Genomic DNA, 21,531 nt, shown 5'->3' with positions numbered 1-21,531 from the left:
TATCGCAGCCACAGTCACACTAGATTTACTAACCCAAAGCAAAGTAGCCTTATTCATCCTGCAGTGATAGAACGCTCCTATATGACAGTTTTGTTATTGATCTTAGAGCATGTACAGCCTACAGTATATTATCCAACATCTCCATTTAGTATCACATCATTTGCATCGACCTACTGTATGTAAAGCCTTCTTACGGTATCTAAAATCATGTGAAATCCATAACATTGTGACAGAGCAGTATAAACCTCTGGACAGTGTAATCCCAGGCGAGGTTTTAAAGTGGACAGCTGTTGCATAAGTATAATAGATCACCTTATGCAAGACAGAAAGTGGACTATGCAAGGGAGGAGCTGAGTGAGATGCCATTAGTGCTTGGCAGAAGCTCTGCCATGTGTTATTTTCCTTAAAAGAAACATATGCGTGTACTTGGGTCTTTTAAGGAGAGACTGCATTGTCAGCCAGAGCCCTGTCCATTTGCTACATGCCATGTTTAACTGGAATGAGAGCTGTGTCGGCATCCTCGAAACCAAGTCAAACTTTCAGTTGGTGTTGGACCCTGGCAAGAATAAGCCTTGTTTTATTTAAGGCCCAGAAAGGAGCGTTTCCACTTTGGTGGCATCTGTATGTAGCTGACAATGTAGTTTTGCTGGCCGCTTCTGGTTTTGGCCTTCAGTTTAGGTCTGCGAGACCTGTAGTGTGAATGTCTATGTTTGTTTGCATCTGGATGCAAATGCATTTAAACTCTTGACCGATCTCTTTATTCACTGTATGTGTGTGTGTGTGTTTTTAGTGCTCAGTTACCTGTGGCCAGGGAAAGACGACACGGCAGGTACTGTGCGTCACCTACAGTGACCAAGAACTGAATGCTAATGAGTGTGACCCAGACGATCGTCCTTCCACAGAGCAGGACTGTGCTATGTCTCAATGCCCGTCCCGCTCCAGTGAATCCCAACCTTTCCCGTCCTTACCAAATGGCAGCACTAGGAATAGCCTGCCCGGCAGCCAATCCCACCAGTGGCGGACTGGACCCTGGGGCGCGGTAAGGCATCTTACTCACAGCAGCATTGCATTTCTGAGGCTGACATCTAACATGTTGTGCTTAATCTCGTTCAACCAAACCCTCAGCTAAAACAATAGAAGTCCAGAGAAGATTTTAGCAAGTGGGAAAATGAGACATGTAGAAATCGGGAGTCTACCCAGAAGGAATAGTTTGATTTTTTCTCTTGCCAAGAGTTAGATGAGAAGGTAGATACCACTTTCATGTCTGTACAGTAGATACGATGCTACAGGTAACAGATTAAACAAATATGCGATAACACTGACGATAACATTAATTAGTGAGCTTTGCATGGGAGTGGTATAGATCTTCACCTAGCTCACAGAAAGAATGTTAAGTGTAGTTGATTTAAGGTGTCATAACTAAATTTGTCCTCAGAATACCATCTATCTTCTGTGTTTCTTGTGTTGGGATGGTTGAATCACTAATGTTAATTGTTAAGTCCAGCAATCATCATCATACAAAGTGGCCTAGTGGTTATAGCTGTCACAACATTGGCAGTTTGATTCCCATACTCCCTACATGTATCACTGATACCAAACAGTGACATAAACCTAAAGAACTTAATTTCCGAATCTCAACATATGAGTAACATAACATAGTTTGAATCCTGGCTGAACCCCAAATTGCTTCAGAAGCTGTGGCTCTGGTGCATGAATGTGTGTTAATGATTAGTCCTGATGGGCAGGCGGCACCTTGAATAGTAGCCCCTGCCATGTGTGTGTTCGTTTACCATTGCCAATTTCTAATAAGAGTTTGTCAACTAGTTATGTACTCCCTATCACGAGTTTTGTAACCTGATGCAGACTTTTACAAAACCTGACCCTCATGTCGTGAGGTTCAGTTCTTCAGGCCCTGCTCTGTTTTTAAGACATGGCCTTAGCCATTGTGATGCAACGCCAAAAGATATCGTGATCCAAGAGCCACAGGCTGGCCCCCCAATGGATCTCTTTCTTTGTATTTTTTTTTTTTTTAAACCGTGTTGGTGATAATCTCCATCCAAAAATAACTTTAATCTTTAGATAATTCTGGGAAGTGATTGAAGCTATTACTGGTGACTCTTCCTGCCTCTGTCCTGAGTATAAAGCAGTAGACACGTTCAGTCATTTGACATGAGATGTAGCTAAGGCCTTTTCTTAATTTTTGTGAGAGTGGGGGCTTTGTGTACCCACAATATATGCCTCGTAGTGCACAATGATTTGTGACGTGTACTGTTAACAAAGTAGCGATTTCTTTATGTAGTCAAGACACATTAATTTAAAGCTTTGCAGCTGGATGTTTTACTTTAGTGTGTGTTTGTATGTCATCATGTCTTAATGAAATGTAAAGAAATATGCATTGTTTAACCTATAGGAATTATTTACACCTATTTGTGAGAACCATGTATTTGACAGTGTGCACTCTCCACTCTCTGTACAACAGTGCTCCAGCACATGTGCAGGAGGTTTCCAGCGGCGTGTAGTAGTGTGCCAGGATGAGAACGGCTACCCTGCCAACAGCTGTGAGGATCGCAGCCGGCCCAATGAGCAACGGTCCTGTGAGTCCGGGCCGTGTCCGCAATGGATCTTTGGCAACTGGGGAGAGGTAAGACAGACACCACTTTACTACTGTTTACATCATATTACAGTTTACCAAGTCTCCTTGACAGATACTGGTCTAGTTTAGAGAGAAAACTTGTAAACTGAGGGATGTTCATCTGTGTTTGAATGAATACTTTGACTAACGCAGAAGTTGCTTAGTGCGTTTTTTTTTTTTTTGAAAATGCATTAGAACTCATTGTCAGGCTCACATTTTCCATGCCTCACACAAGACAGATCTATTTTAGCATGAACAAAAATGGCCCTAATTTTTTCTCAATAGTCAAAAACATTTCCCCCATACCCATCTGTAAAACACAACCTCTCCTTCTGCTGTGTTCAGTGCACCAAGCCATGTGGAGGTGGGATAAAGACGAGGCTGGTGGTGTGTCAGCGTCCAAACGGCGAGCGCTTCAATGATCTGAGCTGCGAGATCCATGACAAGCCACCAGATCGTGAGCAGTGCAATACTCAGCCGTGCCCGTCTAGCCCCAACTGGAGCACAGACCCATGGAGCTCGGTACGCTCGTAAAAAATACTCTATACCTTGTTTTTCAACTTCTCATGTTTTTTTTTTTTTCAAATACCTGTAGTCTTACTCTTTCAAAAAACGGTCTTAAAAGAGGCTTTGACTTTGGTGCTTTCTGCCCTGGAGAAATTACACTCCTGCTTCTTTACTTCTACTTTTAACCTCCTCCACTTCCCGCTCCCTCTCTGGTGCCTGCGATTGGTCAACGTTTCCTCAAGACATTTGGAAAGTTAATTTCTGCTGTGCTTTAAATGGCAAAGATTTGCTCACTAGCAATATGCCAAAAAAAAGTACTGTCAAAATACTTCAGTGACAGCTGTGACCACAAGAACATTTTTGTCAGTCCTAGTTACCATAAACTGTTGTTGAGCCTTGTATTAGTATTTGAAAAGTTCAGGATCACTTTGTATCACAATCAAAGATAGTTTTGTAAAATATTGTTTTTAAAGATAATTTATTAAGATTTTTTTTTTTCCTTTTTATCTTTTGTATATAGCATTAACTTTTAAAGGTGATTTATTTTGTGTCTTAGCTCTTTGTATTCGCACATTTAGCCAATCTTTGTTCATATGCAAATACTGATGAATGTTTTTGTATATCAGGAATATACAGTACGATGCCTTGTTCTTTTATTATCCAAAGAATGGCCCATAATATCCAAATATGTGGTGCTACACAATGTAGTCTGTGTTCTGTTATGAACTGTAAAAGCACCACCTTACATAGGACTGTATTTGGGCTGTGTACTATATATATACATCTTTGTACTATATACATCTTTGAAATGGCTATTGTATCAAGAATTCAATTTGTCTCAAGGCACATGTGTTTTTTTTAGAGAAGTTACTAATCTTATTTAGACACTTTATTTTACAGTTTATGTATTAACCCTACGCTATGAAACAAACAGTGGTGTTGCCCCAAAACAACATTAACGCATGAATATGGTGACTCAAAAGTTCCTGAAACGTCCAGTATCGGTAGTAAACACCAGCAAACAGCAGCTGTACTAGCACTGTGAAATAAAATGTCTCACTGAGTTTGTGGTAATTAGTACTAATAGCCATTGTATTCCAGTTTGGCAGAGGGTTTTGACCCAGTTTTCTTAGTGTGGCCAAAACAATAGGTTTAAAGCTCTCTGCTCCAAAAGTGCTTGATATGACTGTATTTATATTGTGTTAGTTAATGTTTTCTTTGTACAGTAAGTACTAGGAGTTGCTAAATATGCTATGCTCAACAATACCTCATTTGGAACAGAACACGACTCAACTAGCCATTAAACTAACCTACACTACAGCGGTGCTTTGGCCAAACAAGGGAGATATAAGATATCGAAAAATGAACCATCATATTTTTGGTCGGTTAGGTGTTTATTGTGGCACATTGCTTTTTGGTGCTACCTTTTTCTGTACTTTTTATTTCTTTCCATAAGCAGGTAGTGGATTGATTAAAGTGTATCACAGATTTGATGAAATAATGTTGAATTGTTCGAATGTCAACCTGCTCAACCTTTTAAGGGAATGAGCTGATAAAATGTTGTACTTTGAACATGTGATACCTGTGACCACAGGGGAAGTATATAGTTTTTTGTATCCAGCGCTCTCACTCGGAGCCAACCTAATGTGTCTACCTCAGTCTCTGTTATGATTGCCCCCCTGCCGTATCTTTCACTCCCTTGCAATGGAGGGATTTTGGCTGGCTAAGATTAAGCATGAGTTGTTGCGACTACCCAGTGCAGTTAATGGTCCTAAACACAGATCCAGGGTGTGTGTGTCATCTCCCACCTTGTAACACTCAACTGTCCTGTTGAGGACAGTGAAAACTGATCCAGAATCTGTGGTTAGGGGCAACTTTTGCCTGCAGCCCGCCCAGTTGACTCCTCCTGGTCATAAATGTCTGTACTGGCATCACACCTTATTTTAAGGGCCTGTTAACGCAGCAGTACCTTTTTTTCCCTTTACTACACATAATCTACTAATGACAACTATCGCTTGTAATGGCTCCCATGTGTGTGATTGTAAGGTAGCATATAATCAAATCTAGGTTGAATCAGTGAAAGTAAACACGGTATAAACACAGCACATCCTATCATTGCTCTTCAGTTTCACTGTTCTGCCTCAGCAGTTTGACTCCTTGTGGTCATTCCTCTTGGTGCATATAGCAGTACAGATCAAACATCGTATCAACAGGCTCTTGAAATAAACATATTGTATGTCTCTTATTCACAAATGGCAGTATTAGTTTGTGTTTCGAGAAGATTTCTGTATATTTATGTAATTACTTGTATTTATTGTTACTTCATATAATGTTATGTCAATATTTAATTTTTTTTATGGATTTGTTGGATTTCTGTTCATTTCCAGAAAAGGTTACGATTAAAGTGAAATAGAGGTACTATCAAAGGCTTTTTTCATTCTTATTTTCGCAATATATTTTGGTAACGTCGACCGCGACACACAGCGTAATAATGTACCATTACAGTAGGTTCGCGGGAACAATATATGAAATTAGGAAACAAGTGGGTAACAACCTGGATAACTATTCTACTCTTGAGACCTACCATGTGACCTACTGAGCAACAAACCTGGATGTTTGGGGGGAACATGGAAGTGCTGAGTTCTGTAGCATTTTATCAATCGGCTGTGATTTATTTAAGAATTTCCTTATAGCACAAACTACATATTTGGGTCATTTCATGAGTTTCAGTGTCAACGCGTCTTTTCTAACAGCAAACTAACTTCAAACTATTTACACTGGCGTCCAAAACTGATCAGCCCTAATGCCTGTACCACAGGCAAACCAATTTTGTACTTTTATAAGTTCCCAGATTGTTAGCTCCTGCTTTGTCTTAACTTTACATCTTGTTCACTTGTATCTACGTGTTTGTAACCATATGTACTGTACTGGTACACAGCACAAAATGTACGCTGTCGATTTGAAACAATTGTGCTGTATGGTGTGGGCCGTAATCTAAAGCGTTATCAACATTGTTTCCCCGTGCAGTGAGCAGGTCACTGCAAACAAAGAAAAAGGAAAAGAATAACTTGCAACTTACACAGACTGGTTGTCCAAAAAAGAAAAAACTGAAGCAAGTACCAACCACAAACAAACATTCACTACGCCAATAGCGTTGCTGCTTGCAGCATTGTAGTCCTGCTGCCAAGCCCTGTAGTGAAGTATTTAACTCGAGATTAACAACTCCTGCTTTATGGTAATTTTACTGTGTGTTTGTGGATAAGAAGGCTTCCTATATTATTTAGTGTTTTACCTTTGACTTCAGCGAAAAGATTCAAAAAGACAGGGCTGGCAAATAGCCTGTCAAGCAGCCCTCCCTGCCAGTCTATTCAACAGGGTGTCTTTCATGAATGAAAACACACAAATCACTGAGCAATATCCTTGTTATTTGAAGTGGTCAGGGCCTCTGCTGACCTTTTTTATCGTCTGTGTCAGGAGTTCAAAGCCCTTTCCATCAAAGGTAAATCTTTGTCCAATGTGTGACAGTGCCTTAGTTTACCTCCCATTTAACTTACTGTGTTCATTCACTCTTAATGCCCACCCCGACTTTTTCTGGGACGCCTGGTGACGTGTGCTTTGCTATGAAGTTGCCAGTGCCCTTTGCCCCTCTGTCAGGCCCCTCTACTCTGGCCTAATGCAAGTTGATGACGGTGTACCAATATGGGGGCCAGTGACAGTGACTCGAATGAGGGGAGCCGTCAGCAAGACAATGCAGTGGGGAATTGGTGGGTCATGGGTCATGTTTGATCTGGGGAGGGGCCCCTTCCCGGTTCATCCCATCAGCACAGACTTCTTGGAAACTGCTTTGATCCCATGGGGGGAAAAAAACAACAAAACAGAGTTGAATAGGATTCCCAAAAACTATGCTGACATTAATAAGTGGTTTATTTAGGGGGCGTTTCATTTCAGGTTGCGCTTACCGATGCTTTGCTTGTCTGGATTCTTATATCTAAAAAGGCATGATTTAAAATATGCATTTTGTCTGTGTATTGTAATTATTGCCCTTTGAACTGTGTTGGGAAGGCAGTTCAAACTGATCTGACTGGTGTTTGACACTTTAAAATCCACGTAGCATTATGGGGAATGCATTTATATATCACGGACAAAGCGCTTGGTTCAACTTGGTTCAGTTGATTCATCACGTTGGCATGATGACAGGAGGAGGCAGGGATCGAACTACCAACCCTGTGATTAATGGAGCACCTGCTCTACCTCCTGCAAATATAACTGATGCAAATAAAATTGTTTATATTGTGTATTTATTGTATGATGAAGCAGGAAATATTCATGTATGTGTGAGCAGTGACATTTGTATTAGGGAACTGCTCTGGATAGTTACAGGAACCCGGAGCATTTGTGGGAAAAGTTAATGGGGGGGATCATGTACTGATACACATGCTGTATTAATTTGACCCCTTTGTTCAGATTCTAAAGGAACTCTGAAGGCATTTTAGCACATTACAACAGCAGGAAAGCCCTCGTAAAAAAAAGTATATAAAACTGTGAGGAATGACTTGATGTTTGAAGACTGCCTTAGATCATAAATGCTTTCCTTTAATGACTTGAACCTTTCCTGGGAAGCTTAGTTTCTCCTCTGATGACCCACTTACTCTCCATGGTTCATCTTACGCAAATGTGTGAACTTATATTGTGTTCATGTCAGGCGATAACATTAAAAATATGATCTCTGTTGTCAGTGGTGGTATTGATAATAGGAGAACTGTCAGTGACTTGTTACATCAATCATGAAGTGTTCTACTCGTGTGCTATGATTTATCATGGGAAGTGCTGTTCCAAAGACATATAACCAACACAGTCAGTCATTTTATTTGAAATTGAGTCACAACAATATCCACGTAAAATTCACACAATTGATTTGACTCACTTTCTTTATTTCTTGGCATAAAAACAAACAAAATAATACTTTTTTCATCTTTTTTCATTGACATCACCAACAACGTGAGTAATTCCCAATAATCTAGCACATTCCAAAATGGGAATAAGCACTTTATTAGCCCCTCCTTTCGTGAGCCTTCCTCCCCCTGAATGAGGTGAGAGGTCGCAGCATGTTCCTGTCTCCTACAGTCCCTTGCTGGTCGGGACAGCGCCACACGCTGCGCCGCATACTCGTTCAACTCTCAGCCTTGTCGCTTCCCATCCATCCTCACATGCAACGCCCCCTGTGATTATCCGAGCACAGTCCAGCCCTTCTCCACTCCCTCTTGCAACGTTACTGTGGGTGTGTCTGCGACTGCCCGTCACACCGAGTTAAACTCCCAGTAACTCTGTGAACCCGGAGGTGAAACAAACTTCTGCCGGGGTGATTGGGCCCGCTTTGCCATTGGACTAGTTAACCACGTGGGGCTCTCGTATCACTTTTTTTTGTTTTGTTCAAAAAACATCCAAAAAGGCTGTGCAGTCATCTACTTTTTTATCATGCAGATTCTGATTCAATTAAGTCAGACATCCAACCAATTATATGCATTATGAATCCCATTAATGCTTTTTGCCAACCAAATAAATTGCTTTGGAGTGTGCACTTTTTTTTTTACAGTTGCACTTTTAACCCAAAACATACCTTTTGATTTCAATTTCACTTGTTCTTTCCTTTGACATCTTGCAGTGCTCCGCCTCCTGTGGAAGAGGGTTCAAGTCGCGTAAGGTGGGCTGTGCGACCGGGTCAGGCCGCCTTGTCCCAGAGGAAAACTGCAAGCATCTGTCCTCCAAACCCAGCAAGCAGAGGCGCTGCAGACGTGGCCGATGTCCCAAGTGGAAGACTGGCAACTGGGGAGAGGTTAGGACTCTTTGACCCCGCTATAAAACACTCCTCTACCACTCTTGTTCTCACGCTGCCACACACGTAAGCTCTCTCTTTCCACTTTAATGCTTACCAGCTTGCTGCAGATGTGTGAAAACATCTGCAGCAAACCTGACTGGGTTTATGCAGCATGCCAGGCCACTAACTAAGGAAGGGTGCTTTTACACATCACATGGTGGTTTGCACCGCAGGCCTGGGGCGGCTGCTGACAGAGGTTTTGAGGTATGGCTGCGACTTTACCGTATACCGTAAGTGTGACAGCAGTGGGGATGTGCACTCCTCTCCTTGATCTAAGCTTAATTTATGTTAAGACAAGCCAATGTCAATCTACCCTTCTCATCTCTATATTTTCTCTTCTTACTAACCCTTTTATCCTCCCTCCAACTGTTGCTCTTTCTCCCACTGATCACTTTTCAGATCGCTTTTTTCTCTCTTTCACTTTTTTTCTCTGTTTCCCGAATGGGAACCACATGTTAGTCTTTTCTTTGAATGCCCTACTAAAGATGCCAGACACACTCACAACCTGCACCTGGGCTGCTGGAGAGAAGGTCTGGTGCCTGTTCGCTTTTTCGTTCCCTCCCGTCACTCTATTTCCCCTCTTTTTCTCGCTGTCTTTTCTCATGTCCTCTTTTTCTGAACTCACGCCAGTCGCCAAGAGTCCAAGTACACAGCCACATCTGAGCTTTTCAGAGAGGATGTGCGTCGGCTCTAAACAGCTGTGGAGCAGGACACATACCAGGAGAGATTACTGTAATAGTCCACACAGGCTCCAAGTAAAGCGTGGTTACCCATGATGCAGCAGGCTGCCTAGTGGTTCAAATGCGGAAACGGCATGGCAGATAATACACAATGAAATATGGATAGCTGTGTCACATATGAACAGATATGTTAATATGTCTGTATTTGTTTGGATGTAGAAAATCACTTCCTGCTCCCTTTTGATACTGCTCTCAGTCTAACTCATTTACAAATGCACAGAAACTCAAACATTGTGTCAGTTATACTTTGTGTTGTTGTACCCCAAAGAAAACTTCTCTTCAAAGCTACACAAGTTATCACTTATTATGTATTATGCCATTCATTAGCTTCACAATAACATCAGTGCAGCGCAGGTTGCTCAGAATCATCTGTTGAAAAGAGACACAAGATAGTTCCTGTTTAATGTTACCTCCAAACGCATGGAAACAAAGTTTTAAGCTGAAAAAGGAAAATGTATGCATTGCTTATACCGTATGATTTTTTAGTCATCTGGGTTAATGGAATAGGTAGAAAACAAAACTGATTCTCAATCTTTGTGTTTTTTTCTTTATGCATTATAGTACATATATAAACATCTACTTTCCAAGTTCCAACTTGAATTTCTTCACATTTCTGTAAAAAACAACAACATCAGTTAATATAAACCATATACCTTAAATATGAACATGGAGGCATTGTTGCAGCTATTTAATCATTACATGTTATTTCCCTGATAGTACTCTTTACGCCAAGCCCTGTGTGTAAGGCATTGTGTCGTTCAATTAAGAGTTGCAATGCCACTGTCTCATTCTTTGTTTAGAAAATAAAAGACATTTACATCTTTAAACATCTAATTCAGTATTGGCCACTTCTAGACAGAATGTGCACTTGAGGAGTCCTAAAAAAAACAATAAAAAGAGCGAAGGAACACAAAGTGACACAAATCAAGAGCCACAATAAACTCAAACATATTGCCTTCCATAAATGCTGTTGTCAAATCTTAATACAAAATAAAACAAGTATCCATTAGCTAGCAAACAAGTGAGAAATAACCTGCCACTAATTAGTGGAGCTCACGAGGCTTAATGGTATCGCGATAGTCATACTATTACAGGACTATAAGTCGATTATTTGATATGCAGTTAAACAATAAACTCATACTGAGTAGTAAAGGTTTATATATGCACGCTTTCAAAGTACTTATCTGTCCTCCGTTCAGTGTTCAGCATCGTGTGGCGACGGCATCCAGCAGCGGGAGGTGCTCTGCCCGGTCGGAGACCGACGGAGCCCGCTAGAGACCGGCTGTTCCAAGCGCTCCCGACCGGCGTCCAGCCAGAGCTGCCGGGTCGCTGGCTGCCCCTCTCGGTACCGGTGGAGAGAAGGAGACTGGCAGACGGTAAGCTGCACCGTGCTGAAGAGCAGGGCAACCTGTGCGCTGAAAGTAGTTTCTCCACCGTCGGCTGCTTTCAGTCAGGAGGCACTGCAGTCAGGAGGGGAGGAGGGGAGCTGCTGCTGCATGGCCCTTATGAAAATCAGATGATCGTTTTTTTTCAAAGACAGCCGAAGCCTCGGTGTAAAATTGATAATTCCTGATTTAATGCTGATTGGCTAGTTCGCTTTTATAGATGAAGTTGGGAAGTCTGAAAAGTGAATGTAAGCAGGCTACATGGAAAGTAAATGCACACCTGTTATCTAAACATCAACTCGCTTCTACATGCTGCCACTTAAAGATTTGTTTAACCTACTCAGTCAGTGTCGTATTATGAGTGATGTGTATACATGAACACGCACTACTTTCTGCCAAAGTTGCAACAGATTCTGTCAGTCCCTATGAGAGATTGGTCTGTATTTTTATTTTATTTAATCACTTTTTTTTTAAAGAAAAATCCGGCTTTACGCCGGTTAAAAGTGGGCGGTTCTCAGTTGAAAATAAGTGATGTGGCATACAGCTGTGCAGGATCTCAGGATTTAACTGTTTGAATCAAAATGTGATGACAGATTTGGGGTTGTTTGCTTATTTATTTTTTAATTGAACTTTTATTAGCAGTACCTAAATATTTATCTCTGCCAACTTTAGATTGTATGATTATTCAGTCATGGCAGTTTTATGTTATTGAGAAATTGAGATAAAACCACATTTACAAGGGACGTAAAAGTACAAAGTACAAACTTATATTCAAGCATAATTGAATATTAATTTAGAAAAAGTGTATAATATTGCTATCTATCTTTTATCTGCTCTCAACTCAAAGTTAAGGAGTCTTGTAGCTTGATATAAGTTGCAGTCTAGGCTATAATTAATGGGTGCATACCTGCTGATCAACATTCAGCCACTTTCTATAGGATAGAGGACAGATCCTTGTTGGGATTGTTAGGCAGCTGCAGCAGGAGTTCCTTCTTGTGTTCAATTGATGTTGAATGTAGGTCACTGAGCAGCATGAAGTGTGTCCTCGGAAAGGAGAGTCTAATTAATCTGGGGAAGTGTTTGGAGCTCTCTGCCTGGGTGTTCCAATTAACAGCTGGATGTAATTACAACAGTTCACCTCGCAGGGGTTAACATGCCTATATGTTTTATACACTTTATACACTGTGGCGTCGACCCTTAGACTGTTTATAAGGACTGTATGTTGTCACTGTGACGTCACCCGTGGGTTTGTGGACTGCCGTTTTGAAGCCTTGAGTTAAGCATTTTGGTCGTTGGCATTTTGGCTTTTTGCAACCAGAAGTGACATGCAGAGGTGGAAATAAGTACAACTGAATGCTGAATAAGATATATTTGGGCAAAAATGTCATGATTAACTTTCATGAACTGAAAACACACTGTAAAAGGGTTAAAGTTGTAAGTTGAAAACACGGACAACTCCCAGACCAGGTACAAGGTAGCCACACCCTAAAGCATACCGCGCTTTATCTTATATTTTACTCTAAATGGGACAATCATTTTGCAAAATAAACATCATGCTGTATGGAAGAAGATTTGAAACTAGCGATTGAGACCATAAGCTCATCTTTGCTGAAGTTAATTAAAGTGAGGAGTCACTTTCTCATAGACTTCTATGCAATCATTTTTGTTTTTACAACCAGAGGAGTCGCCTCTGATGGCCATTAGAAAGAAAGCATATTTAAGGCATGTCAGCGTTGGCTTCACTTTTCAGACCCAGAGGTTGCCGCCTGAGTCAATCTCCTCAAATAGCTTTTTTCTATAGACCTAGAATTAAATATTTGTTGTTACAGCTTTGTCTACCGATATAACTAAAACATACTGAAACTCAGGCAGCCGTCATGCAGGGTAAGTTTCATTCGTGCATAGTACAGCAGCACAGCTCACTATAGCAGTTCCAGGTATTTAAGTTGTTTGACATTGAAGATATTAAGAGTGATGAAGACCAGCTGCAGTCGGCTGCACCAGAGTGTTTCTGACGCAAGTGGAAACCTCTCTAAAATGCTTAATTCTCAACTTACGTCTCTTGCCGAGGTTGATTTGATAGGTCAAAACTCTCATGGTGCTACTCTTTACTTGTATTATTTAGTTCTCATGTAAACATGTGCAGTGGCAACCACCAGAGAAAACTTTTTTTTTTCCAGTCAGGAAGATGTCCGCTGCGCTGTGTTTGGCTGCTTGTTGTGCCTGTTGCCGCTCCTGCTTGTCTTGGCTCTATTTGTCCTGTATGATGTGTAAGCCACTATGATCTATGATGTTATGCCGGAGACATGCAGCTTCGTCTCCCCCCGAAACCAAACGACCAGTCCAGTCTCATGAACTGCCTTGAGAACATCTAGTTTTGGATGTCCACAAAACGTCCTACAGCTGAATGAAAGCAAGTCAAGAATTTATTTTAAGGTACTCCTGTTTGTCTTAAAAGCCCTAGATGAGCAGCTGACCCCCTCTTTTATCGCAGACCTCCTAACCTGTTAAAACCTGTTAAGGTCCCTCAGGTCGGCTGACTTCTCCCTTGCATTTGAATCCTCTTAATGTGGCTGATTCTTGACTTGTGATTGATTGATTTAACCTGTCCAACCTGGGTTGGAAACATATCTCATATGGGGTCGATGTGGATGTGAAAGGGTAAACACACATTTCTGCAATCACCATTAGATTATTACAACCTTACAGTAGATATTTTCTGCTTCCAATCCTCTCAACAATGTATTCTGCTCTCGTTAATCACAGAGAAATTAGTCTAGGGACTATGTTTTGCGTGTCTTTCCAGATGCAACTCTGTTTAGAAAATCTGCAGTGTTTATATTAGGTCTGGTCTAATTTGTGGTTTAGCTGTGATGTGAGAGACTGATATGAATGGGTCAAACTCAGGTGTACCACACAAGTTTTATCTATAAAACATCGAGATAGTGGGTGTCTGGGTCTTAGTAAATAACTCATTCATTGGTCAGAAGCATCGACCGTATTGTGATATTCTTCTCTTTTGAGGCGCAGTGTGCAGTCGCTTACTGCTAGTACATTTTGGCTCTGACCTTTCCTCAGACGCATTGTTGGCATGGACTGTAAACTGTTTCGGGAGTTAGAAGTTGTGAAATATCTTATTGGGACTTGGCCATGTCCTCAGCTCAGGTTTTTCTGCTCACCAGCACTGTGTTTTCCTCCCAGCTGTTATCTACTGTTTTGACATCTTCACGCTGTAGTTCCATGTGGTGAAGGCACGGCTTCACAAGAAGACGCAGATCTCAAACTGTTCATCCTTGCTCTTCCTTTGCATTGATACCTACGTTGATGATTTTTGAGAGTACCTACTTTGAAATCTTGTAGTTGCCCATGCAGCCTCCTGTTGGCTGCTGGATAGATGTGCATACAGTAATTAGGTCCACTTTAATCAAAAGAAAAACTTTTTTTTTTTTTACTACCACTAATTTTCGTAAAAGGCCAGTGTCTTCTTGTGTCCATTACAGTGCAGTAAGTCGTGTGGAGCGGGCCACCGACGACGGGCCTTGCTGTGTGTGGACCACAACCAGCAGGCGGTCCATGAGATGTACTGTGTGAACCAGATCAGACCTCCAGACATGGAGAGCTGTAACACCCATGCCTGTGAATTGATCTGGATCACAGGGGAATGGACTGAGGTGAGAGCCAAATAAGCAATGATGTAGTCCTACTAAAGGCTGTGATATCTTAATTGTAATGAGTCAGTTTTCTCTGAATAGGAAATACTTTACTCTTCAAAAAGACCATTCATGTGAATCACCATCTTAAAATCCAGTGGTGCGGAAATGACAGAAATCACCCATGTTTCCTGTGTGGAGTACTGTTATTATTTCATGCCGGTGATTTATTCTCTCCTCCAGTGCTCAGCCAGCTGTGGACAGGGCTACCGCCGGCGTCTGATCTCCTGCAGCGAGGTGCATGTGGAGAATGACAGCTATGAATATGGCCATCAGTCTTTGTCTAACTGCCCCGGGACCCCCCCTGAGAGCTACATGCCTTGTAATTTGGACCCGTGCCCGCTGCCACAGGAGTGGAGGGTTGGAATCTGGGGACCGGTGAGCGAGTCCATGGTTCTTAATGTTGTCCAGTCATTTATCAGTGTGTTGTCGAGGCGGAGCATGCATGTTTGTAGTCTTAGTTTCCTAAAATATAACCATCACAAAATAGATGAAGTTGTGATTTATCACAGATTGAATGTCACAATATTAAATGCAAATCAAACAGGTCTTCTCTATGTATATGTGACTAATGTAACTTTTTTTTATTGGGGCCACTTTGAAGTTAGAATTGCTGCCATGACTGTCATCCACAAGTTTTGTTTTCACACTGTCATTCACACTGTCATGGTTCTCCTCCTCCCCTCCAGTGTTCACCGAGCTGTGGTGATGGAGTGATGGAGAGGATGGTGCAGTGCGTGTCAGCAGATGGTCAGCAAAGCAACAGGTGTTCTCAAGACGCCATGCCAGAGGCTAGGGAAGTCTGCAGAAAGCCAAGCTGTGAGTACTGCGAGGCTAACAAGCTACTTGAATGCACCCAGTATTCGGTATGGCTTGTCTTGTCATCTCAGAGATTTGGCCTTTAGTGAAGTATTTATGTGTCCGAGGCAATCATCACAGATTCACTGTATTTACTTCACTTTGGTAAGATGAGGCATCACAGAGTGAGTTAATTTTTGTTTTCTTTGATTTGATGCTGTGATTTACCACATTTGACTTAACTTCTGAAATGTGTGTTTGCATGCTTGCACACATGTGTGCATAAAGCCTGATTTCCTGTCATGTCTTAATTATTTTCTAGCATAATACACTCTTATACCTGTTTATTTCTACTTCTCTTGTGTCTCCAAGGCCATTTGCCTTCTAGCTGTCAAGACGTCCAAAGCATGAGCGGCCCGCTCCCAGACAGCGAACACTTTCTCAATATTCAAGGAAAGGCACTCAAGGTGAGATTATATGATCTTTTTGACATCGCAGGTTTTATTTATGAGGGGAGAGGTACAATTGACATTCTGATTACATTTTGCTGTCCTGTTGTGTATGTGTATGTACAAGGTTGCAAAAAGATGCAGCATATTTCATAACACACAGTTAAGAGGGAATTCTTTGACTGCTTTCAAAATGACTTTGAATGATTAGGTCGTCTGTAGGGATTGTAACATCTTCTATTCTAATCATCTTCTATTCTAATCTTTTTCCTCACCTCCTCACCGACATTATTGTTTTTCCATTCCTAATCTGCACTTCTTCTCTGCTTTTCTATTGTTTCTTTACCATCCTACCACCTCCGCCCCTTTCCTTCACCCTTGGTTCCCTACTTCTCCTCCCTCTGGATACCACCTCTCCTTTTCCTCCTCCGCCCTTTTCCTCCTCAGGTCTACTGTGCAGGAATGCAGACAGAGACTCCACAGGAGTACATCACCTTGACGACGGGTGAAGGGGATAATTTTTCAGAGATCTTTGGCTTCAGGTAAACAGCTAACAGGATAACAATGGGAATAGCCTATTTCATTACAAACTCCAGCTGACTCCTGGCAGTGTTTTCTTTTGTCTGTAGAATGAAGAAATTCCATGGAAGTGTTAAGTTGAGCTACGGTATTTTGTGTGTGTTTGTGTTTCCCAGACTCAATGACCCCACCCAGTGTCCAGCCAATGACTCCAGAAGAGAGGATTGTGACTGTCGGAGAGACTACACTGCCGCTGGCATCACCACCTTCTCCAAAGTCCGCCTGGACCTCAGCAAGATGGACATCGTCAGTGAGTGGCTCTCTCTCACACACACACACACACACACACACACACACACACCCATACAACAGCATCCTGTGCCGGCGTTAACTCTACATTACTCTCAAATAAGAACTTCCTTTGCCATTTAATTATGTCCATGCTCACGAGGGATAATGGGCTCAAGATGTCACAATTACAAGGCTTGAGGGAATTAAATGGGACTGCTCTAAGTAGACGAAATTATACTGATATTACCATTAGGCTGACCCAAAAACTAAGGCTGGATTTAAACCAGTTAAATAACACGAGAATTATGTCAGATGTAAGCTCTCATTAGAAAAGTTCACCTGAACTTCCTGTAGCAGTATTTGTCGCATCATACTTGATTAACTTGTTGGTTTATCTTGTCACTCAGCTACAGATTGGCAGTTTGCTGTCACCCTTGAGGGCAAGAGTGTTCCATTTGCTACAGCTGGAGACTGTTACAGTGCCGCACGTTGTCCACAGGTGAGAACAACAGCAGCTGTTAAATAAATGACAGGAAGGGAAATTAAACCTTTGTCACTGCAGACTGTAGACTTAGTCACAGTAGGTAATGTAACCAACAACATTAGTGATGGCTCAGGTCATTTTAAGTGTCCTAGTAAGCCATTCCATTGAGCCATCCTGCTCTGGAACAGACTTAAATGCTTTGCCGTCATTATTAGTGTTTTTGTTTCAGATCGTGCCTCTAGTTTTGGAATATGTTCCATGAAAATGTCCCAAATTATCATTAATTGATAAAAAAAAGTTGATCTCTTCTCTCCGTTCTCATGTATTCTTTGACATTGCTATGATACATTTCTATGGGATAACTTATTTATATATATTCTCTTTCTGCGTCTCTTCTTTCAGGGGCGGTTCAGGATCAACCTCTCAGGAACAGGTTTGAAGGTGGCTGAGGACTCCTCGTGGATCTCCCAGGGCAACTATGCAGTGGCTGATATACGAAAATCACAGGTATTGGCAATACGTTACATATGTACATGTCCATATTCTGTGAAAACTCCCCAAATTACAGCAAACTTCAAATAAGTGGTCTTAAAGAATTTGAGTACACCCTTAAAAAAATGTGAAAGATGAATAACTCTCATGATAGTCCCTCATTCATTCATGATGACATACCGATATATATTCGATGAGGTCCTGGTCAGCTTGTTAAAATAGTTACATAGTATCATACATTGTTCTGTAACTCTTTTAAATTCACTTCCTCATCCTCTCTGTTGAGTTACCTCTTTTCCTCCATCCCTCCCTCCGCTATTTCTCCTCTCTGCATGTCCTCCTGGCTTCAGAGCTATTAGTGGGCATACTCCCAAGTGGGTTCTGTATTCACAGCTCCACTTCTCCCCATAACCTTGCTGAGAAAGGACCCTTATTGGGCAGCTGCTCTCTCAAGTGGCCCCCCCACACTCCTCTTTTGAAATAGAGATCAAGAAGGAGAGTGCATTTTGGTGAGGTGAAAACAGGAGGCAGTTGTGATGCCAAAAAAGTGTTCACAGTCTGATACACCCATAGTCAGCGGGCCCACTGTGTGCACTAGAGGCAGTTTAAATAAAGCCAGGTTGTGAGAGTGGGACGTGGAGAGCACTCCAGAGGAGATCAGTCAAACCACTCACTGCACGCTGTGGCTTTCATGTCGTGGGATCGTGCTTTTGTCGTACTTGTCTGATGCAATTTCCTTTTTGTTTCTAGATGTTTGGACGAAACCGTCCCATTATGCTGCATGTGATTACCCAATGCAATCAATCCTGGGGACAACATGCCTGGTGGGCCTCAGTTTTTGTGTGCCTTTTTGAAAAGGGAAAGCTAATATTAGAGCCACCAAAACAACCCTGCCGCAAAAACCTTTCAAAGCAATGTTTTTAGTTTTACACTGACAGTTCAGATCAGTGATAGGGGAAAGTGCTTCATCACAACGTTTCTTCAACACAGGACAGAGAAATTCAAGCAAGCTGTGACCCTGAAAAACGTTCTCATATGTATATGCATATTTTGTATACGTTTTTCTCATATTCTTCATCAGTATGATTATATCACAGCAGCTAGCTGATGTTATTCCTCTTGTGTTCACAGGATGGCAGCAGAGTGTCAGGAATGTGCGGAGGCTACTGCGGTAAATGCACACCGTCCTCTAGCTCCAGTCTGCCTGTGACAGTGGAGTAGATCTGACACCATCAAACAGGTCTGGGATGCATTTTTAACATGACAACAATACTTTTCAATTATACGAGGCACAATCTGTAATCCAAATAACAACAAGACCACCAAAATTCAAAACACTTGAGAGGAACCTGCTGTAACCCCTAAACTGATGAGGCCTTATTAGATGCACACAACTCCTCAACTAAACTATAATAGTATTTGTGTTATTAATGTTTTTAATGCTCATAAGGGGTGATCTACACCAGTAATGCTTGTAAAACAAAGGAATAAACCAGGCTTATATTTTCAGTCAACTGAATATCAAGTATTTCATATTACAGAACTGTAGTCTGCATTTCTGTTCAGTGAATACACATCTTCCCTTGTGCTTTTAATGAGTTACTAACTGAGTGTTAATGTAGCTGGCATGTGTTTTTTTCTCAGCATCTATTTCCGTTCATCCTCGGCATTCCTCTTCATACTCATTGTGTCAAGACGTCCCTCCTCTTTGGTGCTACCGGTTAAACCCACCATGACCTCACATGTGTGTATAATAGTGTAAATGAATCTGGTGTAAGTATTGTACATAGCAGGTTAGAAATGTCTTATTTATTGTACTCTCTCCATTCATTTTTGTATTGTAACATCATTTGTTTTGTTGTCAGAAGCGAACACCACACAGTTGCCATTTATTCCATTTTTTGCCAGAATGTGCCTTCCAATTTGGATATTTGCCATTTGTCCTTTATGGTACTGACACTACTCCACACTGCCTGTGTTACAGCCATGTGTTTCTTTTTAGATCAATGTATTAAGTTGAGGCATTCTAATAATGGTAATGTTGTTATGGTCACTGGATCTGTTCATATTCAGGGAGGTGTCTCCCATCAGTGGGTCATTTTTAAAACCGTTATCCTTTCAGGCAACATATATGTTGGACACATGCACAGGTGCGAAGTATAACTGGAGTCCACTTGTATAGCATGTACCGTTGAGCAGCTCCTTTAGAGGACTTATTGGTTTAAATCAACATCAGTATCATTCTAAGACTTCTGAGACATTCACTCATACACAAACACACTGTAGTAGCCTGGAACACAAACACACTTGAACAAACTACCGGATACAAGAGCTGGGGAGATTATGTTGCCAGACATCAGAGAGAACCAAGTTCCTCTATGTGGGTGCATATCTCTCAGGTAGCGTGCAGTGACCAAGGAGAGCCATTAGCCTTTAGCTTTCGCAGAGCAGACAGGTTATCTTATCTGGAGGAACTTGAAAGAAAGACTTCACCTCAGGCCAATAAAATTCCAGTAGATACTCCGGAGATATAATGCACTGGTCTGGCCCTGGAGACACCTCTCAAACTGCTGAGCCCACAGGCCCGGCAGTGTGATTTCTGTCCAGATGCTGCCTGTAAACCATCGCCCTTCTGTACCTCACATTCCTCTCTCCGTCTTTGTTTTCTATCCAAACTGTTCTTACCGATATGCTCCTGTTTAAAACATTCTGACGTGTTGTTTTTGTGACGATATCAGGGTACTTTTTCTGTATGCGTTTGTTTTTGCATCTCTTTAGCCGGGTTTATGCAGTTTTATGAGCTTCTTTTTTTTTTTCCAGAAACAAATTCAGACAACCTAGAAGAAAATACGAAAATACTTGCTTTCTTTAAGCCTAAACTGTGTGTATGGTAGATATGCAGGGTGCATACCTGATGTACAACTGATTAAGAAGCCATAAATGATGCTATTTTAGTGCCTTACTGTCCGTGATAATGTGCACACATCAGACAAAGGGAATTTCAGTGTTAATCTGCCTCTATACATGAAATTATTTCTAAAGACACAGGGAAGTAAACATTTAGTGTCTTGCTGACAGTTTTTGTGAATGTCAGTATGTAGTTCAGTCCATAGAGTTCTCAGGTGTCCATAAATGAAGGGATTATTATGATATTCAAGTGTATTTATCTTGTTTTTTTTCGCATTTGCCACATGTTTATCAAGCAAGTGAAAATGTATCATTGAAGTTTGACAAAGTAAAGTGTCATTATATATGCTTTATTTTATAGGCAAATATTTATTTTACCTTTTCTTTATGTGAATGTATATAGGCTTTGACCATGAATGACTATGAATTACCATTCAGTATTGCCAAAAACTGAACCGTCTGGCAACACATTTTCTGTTTTGTGAATACATTTATTTATGTCATATCTGCATAAATTGTTTGGTGCTGCCATATGAAAAGCATGATTTATGTATGAGATCAGATAAGCAATGCATAAGAAGGAAATAAAATGCCTGATACATGCCGCGCCTGCCTGTCTGCTTCTCGCACTAATATATCGTTTTTACTCCACTTTGTCCTTGATGCTTCTTCCAACTTCAACATTGAATGTAAAAATCCTGAACGCACAATAGTCGGATTAATGCTATGATCATAACATTCT

At 41.3% G+C, this 21,531-nt stretch overlaps 1 protein-coding gene across 1 annotated transcript in view; it reads left to right on the top strand.

Annotated features, from left to right (window-relative positions):
* adamts9 (ADAM metallopeptidase with thrombospondin type 1 motif, 9) overlaps positions 1-21,014 on the top strand; it is a 43,135-nt gene extending 22,121 nt beyond the window's left edge. The window contains exons 26-40 of the mRNA XM_031851427.1: positions 791-1,039; positions 2,480-2,641; positions 2,978-3,154; positions 8,802-8,972; positions 10,954-11,130; positions 14,640-14,810; positions 15,033-15,227; positions 15,539-15,668; positions 16,020-16,114; positions 16,544-16,638; positions 16,792-16,925; positions 17,314-17,405; positions 17,793-17,897; positions 19,014-19,122; positions 19,527-21,014. Coding sequence (XP_031707287.1) covers positions 791-1,039; positions 2,480-2,641; positions 2,978-3,154; positions 8,802-8,972; positions 10,954-11,130; positions 14,640-14,810; positions 15,033-15,227; positions 15,539-15,668; positions 16,020-16,114; positions 16,544-16,638; positions 16,792-16,925; positions 17,314-17,405; positions 17,793-17,897; positions 19,014-19,103 — 2,043 coding nt within the window. The 3' untranslated portion in view covers positions 19,104-19,122; positions 19,527-21,014. The remainder of the gene's footprint in view (positions 1-790; positions 1,040-2,479; positions 2,642-2,977; positions 3,155-8,801; positions 8,973-10,953; positions 11,131-14,639; positions 14,811-15,032; positions 15,228-15,538; positions 15,669-16,019; positions 16,115-16,543; positions 16,639-16,791; positions 16,926-17,313; positions 17,406-17,792; positions 17,898-19,013; positions 19,123-19,526) is intronic.
* The last annotated feature ends 517 nt before the right edge of the window (positions 21,015-21,531 follow it).

The sequence above is a fragment of the Anarrhichthys ocellatus genome, unplaced genomic scaffold, assembly GCF_004355925.1.
Source record: "Anarrhichthys ocellatus isolate YVR2014 unplaced genomic scaffold, GSC_Weel_1.0 scaffold1, whole genome shotgun sequence".
Lineage (NCBI taxonomy): Eukaryota > Metazoa > Chordata > Actinopteri > Perciformes > Anarhichadidae > Anarrhichthys > Anarrhichthys ocellatus.
Note: the sequence above shows the minus strand (reverse complement) of the source record. Positions and strands in the feature narration are given on the sequence as shown.